The sequence below is a fragment of the Scardinius erythrophthalmus genome (assembly GCF_964197995.2).
Source record: "Scardinius erythrophthalmus genome assembly, chromosome: 13".
Taxonomy (NCBI): domain Eukaryota; kingdom Metazoa; phylum Chordata; class Actinopteri; order Cypriniformes; family Leuciscidae; genus Scardinius; species Scardinius erythrophthalmus.
Genome location: NC_138233.1, coordinates 36131065 through 36148650, shown reverse-complemented (window position 1 = coordinate 36148650; position 17586 = coordinate 36131065). Strand labels below are relative to the sequence as shown.

The following is a 17586-nucleotide window of genomic DNA, read 5'->3' as shown; positions in this document are numbered from 1 at the left end:
AGAAAACTCCACACTTACATCTGAATATATTGCATTTGCAAAAATTGCTTCTCCACGTAGCTAAATAGAGCTCAGGATGCAAGTCGTGCATCTAAACGAAGTGGATGAACGTAGAACAAATACAGCAGAAGTGCTGGACTACAGGTGAGGAATAAAACATGTCAAGATGACTTGATAGTGCAGAATAGAGAGGATCAACCACTTGTACAAAGAATGAGACGCTTTGACATTGCAATCTCGTCCTCTATGATAACCAAATTCCTCAAAGACATTTTAAATTGATTTGTAACAAATTTCCTGATCTAATGTTTTTCTTAGGCTACGAGGGCTACGTTACTCCAAAAACGATCATTCTTTCATCATGTATTCACCCTCATGTCGTTCAAAACCCATAAGACTTTGGTTGATCTTCAAATTAAGACATTTCAATGAAACCTGAGAGATTTCTATTCCTCCATTGAAAGCCCAGTTAACCAAAATTGAAAAGATCCAAAAAGCTCATAAAAGCACCGGTAAACAAACCCATATGAATCGAGCTGTTTAATCCAAGGCTTCTAGAGACATCATTGCTTTACATGAACAAATTTAATGTAGGCTTTTGTTTACATCTAAACAATGATCAACACACATACATATGCATTTAGTAAACACAGAAGCTTTTGTTTGTGTGTGTGTTTGTGTGTGTGTGTCACTCACTAGAACAACCCTGGTTGGTATCCATGTTTACCATATATGATGCACTCAATGAATGTGCATTTAGATGTGAATAAAAGCCTAACAAAATTGTTGCATATTCTAAGTTTTGGTTACCTATACTTTCAATGGAGGCACAGAAACATCTCAGGTTTCATTAAAAAAAATATATTAATGTGTGTTTTAAAGTTTAACCAAAGTCTTATGGGTTTGGAATGACATGAGGGTGAGACAATGATGACGACTATCCTTTAACTTGGGCTAGGCTTCAATCACCAATACAAGAAAATGCCAATTAGTTTCATCTGTGTACAGTGTGTTCCAACATCTTTGTTGATCCTGGAACAACATTCCAATCAACCAATCAGATTTGAGGGACAGGATTACAGTTTATGTCAAGTTCAGGTTTAAAACCAGGGTTAGGTGCTTCTACATCAGTGTTATTCACTGTTAATCATTTCAATCTGATTTTAGGAGAAGTTATGGGTAGGGTTGGGTTAGGGGTAGGGATAGTGTTTATTTTCATACAAGAATGTTGTTCCAGGATCAACAAAATGTGTCTTACTTGGCAAAATCAAGGTGACCGTTTCACTGTACATACAGAAATACATGTTTGTGAAGTTGATATATTGATTACAATTGTGTTTGCGCATCAGGAAAGTATTCAGAGGCTGAATGTTTGTGTTTGCGCATCAGGAAAGTATTCAGAGGCTGAATGTTTGTGTTTGCGCATCAGGAAAGTATTCAGAGGCTGAATGTTTGTGTTTGCGCATCAGGTCCTTATCGGGCAGAATAGTGGGAGGCGTCTGGTGGTTCTTCACCCTCATCATAATCTCGTCCTACACGGCTAACCTGGCTGCTTTCCTCACAGTGGAGAGGATGGTCTCTCCCATAGAGAGCGCTGAAGATCTAGCCAAACAAACTGAGATCGCATACGGAACCTTGGACTCAGGATCAACCAAAGAGTTCTTTAGGGTGAGTCTCCTACACTCCTACATTGATCTCCAGATGATTTAAAATGCATCAAACGTCAATGGTTGTGCAAGCTTTCAGATCAGAGTCCATCCTTTAGTTGCCGCTGTGTTTTCTTAGTTACAGTAATCACAAAGAACTCAAAGAGAAAAGATTTCCACTTGTAGTGGCTCAGTCTTTGCCAAACATTTCTTTCTTTTAATTATTATTTACATGTTTGTTTTTGCTCACATCCCAGCATGACAGTTGAATTACATACAGTGGCACCAAAAATGATTTAGACACACTTAGGCCACATTTAACATTTCTAAATGTCATTGCATTAGATGAAATAACAAACTAAGTGACGATTATTTTAAAGACTCATAGTACAAGCACTATTTACAAGCAAAACAGTTCCCCAAAATAAATGTTTTTGTGAATTCACATGACAGTAGTGCACTCACAAATTTCTCTGTAGTGCTTTTGTGTACTAAATTTTGATTCACACGTTCAAGAGTTCAATTTAAGAGTCATTAACATGCAGAATCCCATGCAGGGGTTGAACTTCATAAAGACCTCCTTCATTCCCGAGAGTCGATACTTTTGCAGACTTTGTATTAGCGGATTGAGGGTAAATATCTACTTCATCCAGCACTCATTTGGATCCTGTTGTTTTACGGCATGAGAAACCACTCCAAACAAATCCGAGTGAGTGGTTCGAATGATTCACACTGAATCGCAAACTGACTGAGACTTTGCTAACCAACTCAATTCATTGCAAGGAAGTGATTCATTCACGAAATGGACATCACTATTTTTTTATTCTTAACAACCGACAGAACATTTTCAACATAATTGTTGAAGTAGTGCAAGATAATTGTAGTGTTTGCCAGTGGTACCTTGCTAATTAATTTCTATTTAAAGCTACATGATTTTAGCAATGCTACAGCTCAACACTGCTGTTTATCTCAGTGCAGCTGCTTGGCATTTTCACACTTTTAAGAGTCCTCAAAAACTCATTTGCCATAATATAATGATACATTTGGCAATTGTGGCATCACCAGAGGTCATGTATTAGATGGGAGGTACGTCCCAGCAAGGAGGTTGGCAGCCTTCCACCTAAACTACAACTCCCAGAATCCAATGCGTTGAGGCCAGTTACAAGATGGCCGACAATAGAGAACTACAATCCCCAAACTGGCACTTAACCAGGGGCTACTGTAAGTGCTGCCAAATGTAGGAGACACTATGCCTTGTGAATAGAGACTGGCAGCATTCAAAATTGGAAACTTCCCAACTATACAGTAGGCAAAAAAAAGTATGTGACAAAAGAAGGATGTCCGAATTCACAGTACTCATAAAGGAGTTGGCAAAATGTCCCCGGATGACCTACTACTTCCGGTGAGATTTTGAAGTGTACACTTTGGACACTTTACTATCCCATGAGGCCACGGGAGAGGATTTCTGAATGATGGTGAAATGACGCAACTAACGCTGTAGATCATGGTGAATGCAGTACATCCAGATTACATTCATACTACACACATTAATACTATATAGATAGACCATCCTTTTTTAGCAGTCATTGAAGTAATTACTTAATTACCACATAAGTACCTACTCGAGACAGTGTGTGATTTCAGAGGCAGCCACTCTTCTCAGTTGAAGTAGATATTTTTTTGCACTTTGTTGGCCGTTGGAGCCTATAACTTTAGTTGAACTGCAAAACAAGACGAAAGAACCCTCCTTTTTTGTTTTTGATTTATGTGAACCAATTATAACGACCTATCTGAGAGAAGCTGTTCTGGTTTGCCTTCCTCTGATTCGCCACACAAAAATCATCAACCTCACAAATGACCACACCATCAACAGAGTCTACACTATCTAGACTATGCCAACCACCCAAAACTTGACTTACTGGCTAGGTTACCTGTGTGAATTTTAGGGGAAGCTTAGTTCAAACATCTACCTAAAAAAACTCTGGCTCAATGGAAAAACATTCCTCTACCTACATTTTTGCAAAACTCACAATTAACTAACTTACCAATTCATACATTTTGACATTTCCAAATCAGCTCCATGTGCAAGACGTACTACTGTAAACTTGCTGGGTGCTCACCTGGTACAGCAGTGCACTAGAGATGTGAAGCACTCAGGTACGAGTCCCATGAACGAGAGTCACAATAGAATCTAAAATGCTGAAATGGCATGGTTCCTTCAGCAAATGTGTTTTTATCTCATGTTTGCTTTTGTTGTTTTAAGTTGTTTTAAACCTGTATGAATTTCTTTCTTCTGCTGAACACAAATGAAGATATTTTGAAGAATGTTGGTAACCAAACAGTTGGACCCCATTAGCCGCGTTTCCACTGTCGGGCCAGTGCGAGACAGGGCTTTAAACGGGCCGTGCCGGGCTAATAGCACCGGGCCTGCGTTTCCACTGTCGGGCCAGAAGCTCCACAGCGCTTCACTAAAACACGCCTGTAACACCCCTCTCTGGAACAACGTCACACTAACCCATCATTTCACCAACAAATGGAAGTTAGAAAAATAACCAGAAATCACTGGAAATAGCATTGAAAACAAACATGATAAAAGCGGCCGTTTGCTGGCATTTTTGTTGTTTACTTGAATATTTAAAACCCAAGCATCAATGTTTTACCACAGGTTTACAATAAAAAGTGATACATTGATCATAATGAATAAATTTATGTCAAAATTGCACATTCGTTACTCAGAAATAAATTACCATTAGGTCTATTTCACAAAAGAAAGAGGACACACTTACTTCTTCAGTCGCGTCTGTTTCTGTTTATCTGGTAGTTACAGGACATATGTGCAGGGTGCGATTTGTGAAAAAAAACAGAGGGGGGGATGTTTTGAAACATTTTTATTCATAAAAATAAACCATGAGAACATGAACTTCATTCACTGCATTTGCTGCTCTGGACCCTTTTCATTGTTCCCAGCTAGCTAGCTAGAGTTTTCGCGCTGAAAAATTACATAAATATTTGTAGGCTACTTGGTGACATTCTGAAAAGCCGTACATGGATCAAAGCTAATGGACAGAATCAGATAAATCAGAGCGTAGATTCTCTGCCCGAGCCGAACTTGACCCGACCCGGGCCGGGCCCTTGATCCAGCACTTGTGTTACAAAATGCAACACGTCACTTGTCATGTTCAGCGTCCCCTCCACTCGCTCGCATCACACCGGGCCCGGGATAATAAACTTTAAAAATATTTATTTTGTTTAAAAAATATTCTATATTCTAAAACCTTGTTGAATTAGAGTTGTAGCCTACTAGGCCTACTCCTCCTAGGCCATCCAAAGTTCATCCAAAGTTCATTCATGTTCATTTTCGTGTTCTTCCTTGTTCACGTTTTTTTTTTTTTTTTTTTTTTTTTTACGTTTCTTCATTCGGATCCATTTGCGATCCATTTCATTCTGAATAAACAAACAAGGCAGTTTACATGATTTGTCCTTGTTGCATTATTAATTAAGATAATAATTAATAAATGCACGCACAATTATCCGTGAACTTGATAAATGTTGCAGATATGTTTTACTATGCACAAACAAATGCCTTTCAACTTATGTGTGCAAAATTCAGAAGCAGTAAATGAATGTGCAGAAATTTGTACAGAGATTCTGTAGGCCTACTATGTGTTATAGCCATTAAATAATAAATTTAATAAATAAATAAATAGGCCTAAATAAATTTAGTTTCATATTTGTTAAAATATTATAATGTTGTTGTTTTTTTTTTATCTATGTTGATTATGAAAAGTGAACAGCACGAAGATCAGTAGGCATTGCAGTAGGCTATATCGGGAGACTTGGAGTGGGTCAGACATGATTTTGACCACTTCATTAAGTTTTGTTTTGTAGAAAGCCTTTCTTTAAAGTGAATTTCGTTTTGTATAAATTGTATCTTAATTTTAATACATTTTTCATCAACGAATTGCATGTATTTAAGAAGCAAATATAGCAGACAAGGCTATAATCATGGAGGCGCCCGCGCGCCCCGGTCACTTGCACTGCACGTTAACTAGAGCGCATATCATCATAAATTAACCGAAACTTAGTGTATGCCTCACAGAGAATATTAAGAAATATATCTAAAGAAAACTTGAAATGTCTTTAAACGAAACAATTTAAAAAGAAAAGAAATAGGCAACACTCTGATGTAATTCATGCATTTCTCCATATAGCCTATATGTGCATTCACTACGGAGATGGCGATCGTCAACTTCATCTTTGCTTCATCTCAACTTCCCTGGCGCCACCTGGTTATAACGGCCCACGTATTAAAAAAAAAAATGTGTGTAAAACTTCTCTCTCTGGTCGGGTTTAAATCGGGCTCGGGCTCATGATTACAGTTAACGTGTCGGGCAGGGCCGACAAAGTCAATTCGCCTCATTCGGGCTTCGCGTCTACCGCGCCGCAGGACCTCTAGACGCGCGTAAACGCGTCTTTACATTGACTTAACATTGAAATCACTCGCGCCAGAAACTCAAGAGTGAGTGAGTAATCAAAAAATCTTTGCGTTTAGTCTCAATTGAGTAAAACACCGTATGTGTAACTTCGGCCATTCTCAGTGGTGTGACTGGGACACTAACCCTGCTTGTCATCATAGAAACAGATAATCAGATTGTGATTTTTATTCCCGCTTCAGTAATATGCTGAATATGCGGCGTAAAAAAAGACCTGCAACCGTCTCGCAAGTGTTGATAGGCTATTACTCGTGAGGTGTAACCAATCATATAGCGCCGTGGGCGGGACATTGAGCAAGTCTTCAGAGTGGTGATAGAGGCTGCGGAGCCTGCAGTCAAAGTAGCGCATTTTAAAATAAAATGGACTTTAATCAAACCACGGATCCGTGATAAGTTTTGTGATCCGCCTCGCCACTAGTGTAGTAGCACTGATCACTTTGAGGGGGGGATAAATTTATCCCCACCGGGGATAAAAATAATTAAGCAGAGGCAGGGATACATTGACCAGAAAGGGGGAAATCCCACGCATCCCCCCCGGCAAATCGCACCCTGCATATGTGACCCTGGACCACAAAACCAGTCTTATGGGTACATTTTCTGAAATTGAGATTTATACATCACCTGAAAGCTGAATAAATAAGCTTTCCATTGATGTATGGTTTGTTAGGATAGGACAATATTTGACCGAGATACAACTATTTGACAATCTGGAATCTGAGGGTGCAAAAAAATCGAAACATTGAGAAAATCACCTTTAAACTTGTCCATTTATGTTCGTGATTGTGCTGCATTCACTTACAAATATAAATGTTTTATTTATTTATGGTAGGAAATTAACAAAATATCTTCATGGAACATGATCTTTACTTAATATCCTAATGATTTTTGGCAAAAAAGAAAAATCGATCATTTTGACCCATACAATATATTTTTGGCTATTGCCACAAATATACCCGTGCGACTTGTGACTGGTTTTGTGATCCAGGGTCACATATTTACATCACATTTAGAACGAATGATAATTTCTACAAATATATGCCACCAAAAATACGACCTGAGGAGCTTTAGCACTCTCTCGACTCCCATACAGATATTTTCAGTCAGAGAAACAGAGGAAGCTCTCGAAAAAAAAAGTTGCTTTATTTTATGATAGTCCGGTATAAAGAGACGAGACGTAGGCTACGCTGATAGCCTTTATGATTGGTCTGATTTCTTCAAGCGTTCACTATGTTTTTTTTTACTATGCGTATCTTCAAGTGTTTACTATGTTTACTATGGTAATGGTTAGCGCGCATAGTCGTTTGCATCACAAACAGAAGGCATTCAAACATGAACGCAAGTTAAATTATTTTAAAGTCTTTAATGCTGACAGAATCATCCGGCACTGCCGTCTCCCGACTCAGGTGAACTCCGCCTCTGTTCGTAACCACTCCTCTAGCCCAAGCTGGCCCGCTTTGGCCCAAGGTATTCTACGGGCCAGAAATCCTGTCCGTTGGCCCCGAGTAAGCCCCGATCAAGCCCCGGAAGTGACAGTGGAAACGCGACTGGCCCTGGCACGCACATGGCCCGACAGTGGAAACGCGGCTATTGACTTCCATAGTATATATTTTTTTCCTACTATACTTCCTAAAACTGTTTGATTACCAACATTCTTCAAAATATATTATTTTGTGTTCAGCAGAAGAAAGAAATTCATACAGGTTTGAAACAACTTGAGGGAGTAAATGATGACAGAATTTTCATTTTTAAGTGAACTATTCCTTTAACACTATTGGTTATGTTTAGGGTCGGGTTTAGTATTGGTGGTGCATTATTTTCTAACATGATACAGCATTGACTTTTTGGCACCACTCATCGAACATTTCATTTCTGAGCTGCCATGATGCATACAACAACCGATGTAATAAACGCTGCCAGAATAGTTTATCTGTGCTGGATAATGTTTTTCCAGTGAGCCTGGTTTGTAAATTGACTTGTTAATTGATGAAATGACATTCGTCCATGTTTCATTCTGGATGCTGCTACCTCGGAGTCTCCAAGTTTAGTAATGTAGCTTTACCAGCTTCATTGGTTAAGTAAGCCTGGATCATGGAAATTCATTACAGCAGGGTGGCCACCTGGAGCTTGTTGTTGGAGGAAAAACAAAGAGGAACATTAGCTCTGCCAAGAGCTGCAACCATTTCTTTCCCACACCTGCTTGTTAGGGAAATTCTTCTCTTTTAGCTAACAAAGTCAGTTAGGTCTGCGCTATACAGCCCTTTTTTATGAAGCAGTCATTTAGTCAATGGAGATGATTGCTGAACAACCTTGAGTTAGCCTGAGCTGTCAGACTGAAGCCAGGCGTCTCTGTAGTCTAATCAAATCCCACATATAGCCATAGAGGTCAGCTCAAAAACCCTAATTAGTGGCTTTACCTGGGCCTGCAAATTGTGCGTAATGAAAAGCAGCCCAGAGGGTCAAAAAGTACACTTGAAAGATATTGAGAATAAAATAAGCAATACATCCATGAGCACATCGAGACTGACATTGCAATTAGGGCTGAAATTAAGTATCTGAGTGATACTGTAATACTTAAACCGCTCGCTCTACACACACATCCATTGGGAGGAATGTTTACCACCCCATCGGTTGCAGGTTTGTTTGGCGGTGTGTGTTTGATGTCATTAAAGGTTTGCAAGTTGACAACCAAGGGGTTTTGGGATCTCAAATATTCTATATAATGAGTGTCCTAGTTACACTCTGCAGCTCTCAGATATCCAGTGACATGTGTGAACGGCTATTCCAAGGGACTTTTAATTAAGATTACAGAGACCTGACAGGGAAAAAAATATCCTGATTAATGGAGATTCAAGCTCTATTTTAGATCTGTTTTCAGGAAACACATTCCTGTTTAATTAGAGCCATACGGCACAGAACAGCTGGATGTTTCAAATCATCCGCAACATTTGGAGCGAGACATATGTCATCATCTTTGACACATCCCCCAAGTTTATTATTTCCTTTCCAAATATGAATATATTTACTTAATTTATTTGGTTGGTTCACTCAACATTTCCAATTAAAGTTGTCAGTGAATAATGGTGGTGGTTGAGGAGAGACCCCTGATATGATTGTAAAGCGCTTTGGGTGTACAGTAGTACATATGAAAGCGCTATATAAATGCCTCATTCTATTCTATTCTATTCTAATGGTGAGCTCAACTCTGCATTTGGAGAACCAACTGCACAATTTGTCAATATTAATGTACTGATACATGTATTATAAATACTAGGTTTGTAAATATCCATTGATGTAATGCAATAAATTGCTTGTGGAACTTAATAATTGATTAGAATTACTATAATAATGTGTTAATTTCGTATAGAATAAAATCTAAAATTCTAGACCTTTTTCACTTTTAAATCCGGCGATTCCACATATAATTTATTTGAATCTTTGGCATATTTATGGAAAATAATTATGAACTGTACAGGCGTTTGTTACCTTTAAACATACTGTATATGAATGTAAAAAGGGATTAATTCAAGCTATAGGGCCCTATTTTAACGATCTAAGCGCGTGGTCTAAAGCGCAAGTTCACTTATGGTGTGTCCGAATCCACTTTTGCTAGTTTAACGATGGGAAAAATGGCCGGCGCACCAGACACATGGTCTAAAAGGGTTGTCCCTATTCTCTTAATGAGTAATGGGTGTGTTTTGGGATTTACGTGCGTTAAACCAATCAGAGTCTCATCTCCCATTCCCTTTAAATGGCAGATTCGCTCGCATCATGGCAGATTCGCTATTTACATGATGGAATTTGATAGTGGAAAGACCGAAGCCGTCTCCAGAGCACAAACGGATCAGCTTGTGCGCGAGGTTAAAGACCAGCTACGGGACAAGCCGGATTCCACCATATTTTTATGTACACTATAATAATCTTTTACATTGTAATCCTTTTATTTTAAACATTTGCCATGTTTGTGTGCTACTGCACGTCCCTGTGTGTTTAATAAGCAGAGTGTACGCGTGTTGTGGACCCGCCTATAGGCACACATTACTAACGCGCTCTTTAAATAAACAACAATAATATTGCAATATATAACAATATTGCGCCATTGACTTTAGACCAGGTTTCAGTTGGTCAATGGCGCAGTCTATTTCTGTTGCCTCAAAATAGCAATGCGCCAACAATGCGCCAGAACACACCTCGTTTTCAGACCAGCACGCCCATGGGCGCACAAATGGGCTCAAATGCATTTGCCATTTAAACAACATGGTGCAGGACGTGAAAATGATAACACTTGCGTCGCACTTGGCGCTGTATAGACCCTTTTACAGTTGGTAAACACGGTGACGTATTTGTGTGGGCGGAGCTTAGCTGGAGGCAGAAAGATCCCTCTAGCCGCTTCACTAACGTTATTTTGCAAGTTTTGTTAGCTTGTTTTTTTAACAATGACTGGAGAAAATCCGATTATGTCTTAATGTGTAAGGTCATTTACTGTCCAGGATGCCGATTGTTATTTGCAAAAGTTAATTTTAACGGACGGAACCAGATGACCGTACACGCTCAGTCAATGGACGAACTGACAGGATTAACGTTAACGCTACCTCCGGTTGAGTGGCCTGACTTCTACACCGACCCGATAGAGAAACTGAGGGTAAAGAGAAACTGAGGACATATAAATATATTTAGATGCCTATAATATAACTATGTGCTGAATGGTCATGTAAAGACTTGTGTGGTGCGATCCGCAGTTCTGCCTAGCCAGCGCCAAGACGACAATGTAAAGAGTGACACTACGGTGCAATTTTAATGATCTGAATATTTTCTAGAAATAAAAATTCCAGATACAGCATACTCCTTTTTCATTGATTCTTGCACCCAAGAACACAACAAGATGACTTTTAATAATAAAAATAATAATTTAAGCTCCTTATTATGTAGCTGAATCTGTGCTGGTTTGTATTGGCCGCCTCCAGTTTTCCGTTTGTTTTGCCTCCAGCTAGCGCCGTGACGTAGGCGCAAAAGGGGTCTATTGCACCGGGTGTAAGATAGGGTCCATAGTCTCACATAGCCAGATCTATAAAGTATAGTCTCAAATATACACAAGTGTGAGCACGAGCAATAAGCTGCTGGCTGCAGTTCACTTAACGGCCACCGGTGTCACTAATAACAAGGGTTTCTTTACTCTACATACTGCCCCTTTAACAGAACAGCACTCAAATACTACAGGCTTATCTTATTGAGGATGGATGGTCGAGTCACATTAAACTGAAAGCTGTCTCCCTGAAGAGATGAAATATTACATTTATTAAAAGCAGATATGGTGCATGAACTCTTTTTTAATATTTAAAACCATCACTGTGCCTCTGGCCCTGAGGAATCTGTAATGATTGAGAGAGTTGGTTCAGGTTATTCCTGCGCTGAGCTGGCTGATGCTGTTAAAATGCCATTCTTCATTGACAGTTTTTAGAGTAATGAAGAGATTGTCAAAATCTCAAACAGCGAAGTGTCATTCAGTTTGTCTTACTGACAATGGAGATTATTTTTTCTCCTCTAAAACAAACAGTTTAATTGAAAGTGTGCAGGTGGTGAGATGCGGTTGTGGATAGCATGTAATCCTTGATCAATATCTTCTCAAGGTGCTTACATCTGTTTCTCACATAAAGAAAAGCAGCTGACTCACTCAGGAGATGCCTTCGCCTCACCACATTCAGCACTCATATACACAGAATTTCAATTGATTACACTTTATTTCGATAGTCCACTTTAGGCATTCTACTAACTAAAAGGAACTTTGCAACTACATGTCAACTAGCAGTCATCAGAGTATTAGTAGACTGTCTGCCTAATATCTGCTAACACTTTATTTTGATGCTCCCCAGCAGACATTCTACTATCCCAAACCCTAACCCATATAACCTTAACTTTACACTCTATTAACAGTCTAATGGGAGTTAGTTGACATGTAGTTGCAAAGTTACGTATAGCTAGTAGAATGTTTTCAAAGTAGACAATCAAAATAAAGTGAAACCCTTCCTTTTGTGTTGACTACAGTAGTATTTCACTTGTGTAATACTACTACTGTTCTGCTTTCTGTTAAACAAGCTGTGTAAAAAAGAATGTTTTCTTTGTCACACAGTGTTAATCTAGACATTTAGGTCATTGAATTCGCAAGGGCACATAAACAGAGAATGCAATGACATTTTTGGACATGCTACCATGCCATTACTGCTGAGAGAAAAAAAAAAGACTAGGTAACACTTTATAAACAAAGCACTTATGTAAACTTTAGTTAACTCATTGTAGTTGCAAAATTGGTAACACATTAATAGGCTATATACAACTAGTGAGTTCGGTGTTCATTGTCACTAATAAATTATTATTGTGTAATTAGCTCAGATATCCTTTCGATCTAACTTGTTGACCACATACCTTATTTTAAAACAGTAAAATGCTTTCACTTTAAATTAAGTGCTTTAAATATACCTTTATTAGACAATTAATAGTAAGTAGGGGTTTGACAATACACTTATAGCTCACGAGACGAGATAATATATTTTAACAATATTTTTTTATGAAATCTTCAATGAAGACATATATAAATGGACTTTTTTTTTACTCTACTAAAAGTCACAAAATGCAAAACAATGCAGGTGCATTTTAATATGTTTTAACTAATCTAAGGCTGTCACTAAGTATTATTTTGGTAACTGAGTAATTGTCTGATTATTTTTATGATTAATCAAGTAATCGGATAATATTTTTTCGTGGTAATAAAAATGAAACCAAAGTGAACAATAATCGGTCCGGAGAAGTGCAAAGTGGAGACCCAGGCAGAGCAGAGAAGATGAAGACCCAGGGTGACACAACAGGCCTGGAGGGCCAAGGCAGAGTAGCAGGCTCGCGGGACTGAGGTGAAGAGGGGCCTGGCAGACCCGCGCAGAGGCTGGGAGTGAGGACAATGGCAAAACCGGAGGGAAGGAGGAGCCCGGTGGAGCAATGGTGGAGCCGAGGGAGCGTAGAGCAAAGGTGGAGCAGATGAGTCGGAGTGCCGAGGTGGAGTCCAGGGCTCGGAGACTCAAGGTGAAGCCAAAGGATCGAGCTGGAGACCTGAAAGCCCAAGGTGGATCCGAGCAGCTGGCCGGAGCCACTGAAGGAGGAGCCGAGGGGCTGAAGGGAGTCAGCAGAGTCAGGCTGAGGAACTGAACGACATTATCAGAGGAGGAGGAAGTGTGTGGCTGAGCTGGACCAGCTGCGACGAAGGAGACTTGAAACAGGGCGAGATCCGCGGTGATGATGGCGACTTGAGGCTGGGCAGGACCAGCAGGGATTGGAGAATTTAGGGAAGGACATCATCCAAATCACCATACCACTCCTTGTGGACCAGGCACAGCACACACCAGTGGCGGGAGTGTGGGCTGTACTCCATTCCATGCCCTCAACACCACTAATGCACCCTCTGGGATGGATAATGATGACTCCATGATGGGCTCCGGCTCTGGGACAAAAATTACATCTGCCATTTGATCTAGCCCTGGCTCTGTGGAGGACATGTGCTCTGAGTCAGCAGTGGACTCTGGCTGATGGACCATGGTGTGCGTGGCTGAAGGCTGGCTGGGCTCTGGAGGAATAGGGAAGGACTAAGGAGGAGTTAAGAGCTGGTAGGGTCACTGGAATGAGGATGGATGATGACAGATGGTGGACATGGGCTGGGGAGGTTGCAGCTGAGTGGTGATGTCCTCTTTTATCTTGCTGACAGACAGCCACAGCACATAATCCATGTATTGTGCCAGCATGCATGTGGTAGCACCTACTGGTAGCAGTTGGTAAAAGTGGTCATTCAGCCCAATCCAGAGGCAGGTTGTTAAGGTGCCTTCGCTCCTGGTCACCAGGTGGCTGAGCTTGAGGAACTCCTCTATGTATCTAGTCAAGGGATCTTTTGCAAGGGTGAGGATAATGTTTTGGGTGAGTGAGTGGATAGTTGCTAGCTCCATATTCTTATCGGTTGGTTCTTCTTCTGAAGAAGACTTCTGAAGAATCAACACACAGAGACTTGAAAAAAAAAATTATTTAAATAAATTATTTAAATAAACTAAACTTACAGGTGATTGCTGGAGAATAAATAGTAGGAACACAGGAAAACCACAAACCACACTAAATGCAAATGTGAACCGACCAGGAGTGACTAAAACACAGGGCTTAAATACACAGGGCTAACAAAGGAAACTGGATGAGACACAGGTGAACAGAATCAATGAGGGAAACCAAATCAGTAACTATGACAACAAATGAGAAGCGAGAACAAAGGACACAGGAAAAAACACAGAAAACAAGAAAACACAAACATAAACCTAACATAAAGTGGGTTATACTTTATATTAGATGGCCTTAACTACTATGCACTTAACCATTAGATATAATATACTTACTAATTATGTGCATTTTAATTACATTGAAAGTACTTGCATTGAATAAACAGTTGTCCTTACGCTGTTAATGCTTCTCCTGACTGTAACACAACCATTAACCCAAAAACAAACTCTTAACCCCTATAATCCTACCCCTAACCCTAGATTTACTCCTAAACCCAACCATACCTCAAACTCATCAGCAGGAAATGTAGGAGTGCATAGCCTTGTGGGTATTTATTGTTAGTACATACAGTAGTAGTTTAGGCCACCTAAAATAAAGTGTGACCATTGAGAGTAAAACTCGAAAAGCACATTACAGTGTGATGGCAGCAGGCAGATTCCCAGTAGCGCTTCACTGAACACCAAAATGAAGAGCATCCTTTAGGACGTGCCATATTGCTAATGACGGATTTTTGCCAACACTATCTCTGCGGCTCTGCAATTGTCGTAACGTGTATAAACGTTTAAAAAACATGATAGGAAAACACTGTACGACTAAAAGTGCTCTGGACTGGACAGACCACACAGAAAGGCTATGCTTCTGTTCTTCACCTTCACCTGAGCCTCTATTCTTCTTACTCTTGAGTGAGTTCAGGTTGAGTCTGGGAAGAGCTGTCTGGTTCAGGTTTGCCTGAGCTTGTGAAACTCTGAATAGCTGCAATAAATCAATCTATAGCCTGACCTCTCTGGGTGGCCTGTCCAGTCCACTGCGCTGTTAGTCATGCAGTGTTTCCTTCCACGTATTTTAAACTTTTATATGCGTTACAACAATTGAATTCTAAATGAATGTTGAATGTGCAGGAAAGGCTCAGGAAGTCTCAGAGCATATTATTTCAAATCCAGACCAATATATCATGCATAACTCCACAAGCTGCATCCAGAATGTTTGCCCAAAGCATGAAAACACTTTCACAGCTGAGGAATTATGGGATAGGGGAACTAAACCTTATACATTATACAGAACAATATGCCTGGCTATGAAATGAAATGCACCTCATGGACTGAAATTTCAGGACCTTCTGGCTAAAACTCCAGAAGACACAGACTGATATGTCTGACAGTTGTGAGTTAAATAAAATAACTCTTAGCACACATTTTTATGTAATGCAATGATATCCACACATAGTACACAGAGTAAAGCTTCCCGGCGAGTAACAACTCAAGCAGTACACTGCAGAAAAAGCATTGGGCACTCGGGAGAAATATGTTCCATCTCCAAACCAAATGATTCAGAAGTAAAGCTGTAGTGGAGAGTGAGATGGAGCGGGAGATATGAGGTGGATGTGAACAGCACCATAATAAGCTCATGGCGAGGACAGAGATATGAGGAGAGGCTGAGAGAGGAGCATGATGAAAGCAGCCTGCAATGTGTGGAACGTGTGTACTCAGGACATACAGCGACAGTATAGATTATTACACCAACGTGTTGTTATGATTCTGAACTCTAATATACTCTAATTATTGTCTGTCCAAAAAATATCTTGTTCAGATAAACTTATTATTAAATACATGTACAAACTTTAAGTGATATTACATGTTGCATGGTTTGGCTCATGGTCATTTAATTTGGTTTATGGTCATTTCAAGTGATTCTAGCCCTGGCTTTGAATTTGAAGTCCCCCTTTGGTAATGATTTCATCCTTTAAAACTCAGCTTTGATCACCAAAATTTAAGCATTTATTCTTTGAAAATAAATTCTCCATTTCTCCATTAAAATAGCTTGAGGGTAAAGGTCCTTTCGCAATTTTCATATGCGTCTTTTCGTATTCGTCATCCTAAAAATTCGTCACACACATAAACCTTGCACACTGAGTCTGATGCGTATTACTCCATTGTGGAAAAATTCACAAATCAATACAAAATGGAGTCTTCAAGCAGAGAGGATGATTTTGTTGTCCTCTCTCTTCTTAAAAAGAGAAAAATAAATATTTGGTCCATCCAGTCCTGAGATTGCGTGGAGAGTTCGGAGAGTTCCACCTCTGCGGGATTATCCCGAGCAATTCAAAGATTACTTCAGGATGTCAGTGGCTCAGTTTGATGCTTTGCTAGCGATACTGGAGCCACATATTAAAAAGAAGAACACCAATTTCCGTGAACCAGTTGATCCTGAACAGTTCTGGATTTTGGCGCGTGCTTGTACGGTGGCTCTGAATTGTCAAAACACCTCTCACAATGCTACAGATGCGAAAAGCACAGAAGATTGAACCCGATCCCAAAAAAATTCTGACGGATTAGAGTTTCGGAGGCAGTGTGTAAATGTGATTGACAATGCAAGGTCGTGTTTATTTTTTTAACGTGCGAACATTTCGGTGTGCAAAGACCTTAACTCTACACCCATGCTTCATTTAGTATACGTGGTTCTATGAATATGCAAATGAGCCCCGCCTCCACTCACTCACTCAGCTCAGAGATCCACTCGTTGACGATCACACGTTGATCTGATTGGTTACAAGGTAGTTTGTGACTGATTTCAAAGCGTGTTTTTGAGACTGTCTTTGGTTCACTGCAGTTTTAAAGGGATGGTTCGGCGTAAAATCAACCTAGGGTCCTTTGCACCATGACCTCGAGCCAAACACCCCCCCAGAAGCCTTTTTTTCCCTTTAACATTATTAAAGTTAGAGCTTATTTAGAAATATCAGTCGGATGGCTTAGTGCAGGAGCTAACGGATCCTAGGATGTTGACTTATGAGTTTGCACATGGTTTGTCTTAAAGCATATTAAAAATACTGGTAACACTTTATTTTACAGTGTCCTTGTTACATATGTTAAATGTACTTTCCATAGTAATAACAGTAAGCTATGCATTATTACATGCAACTAACCCTAATCCTATCCCTGTAAGAACATATAGTTGCTTAAGTACTCAGTACTTAAATATATAATTTCACTGTAATAATGACACCTTAAAATAAAGTGTTTCCAGAACACCACACAGACATATAAACAACATTAAAAGCTTTTTTACCACAGGGGGACTTTAAAATATCTAATCTATTTATCTGCGAGTCATAAACTGACACCTATTCAATGGGAAACTTTTCTCTAAAGAAC

At 39.7% G+C, this 17586-nt stretch overlaps 1 protein-coding gene across 2 annotated transcripts in view; it reads left to right on the top strand.

The window, feature by feature from the left end:
- Positions 1 to 17586, top strand: part of gria3b (glutamate receptor, ionotropic, AMPA 3b) — a gene marked incomplete at both ends in the record, with an annotated part of 146837 nt that overhangs the window by 115898 nt on the left and 13353 nt on the right. For both annotated transcript variants that reach the window (XM_081383316.1, XM_081383315.1), the window contains one exon: positions 1470 to 1668. In XM_081383316.1, the coding sequence (XP_081239442.1) occupies positions 1470 to 1668 (199 nt within the window). The remainder of the gene's footprint in view (positions 1 to 1469; positions 1669 to 17586) is intronic.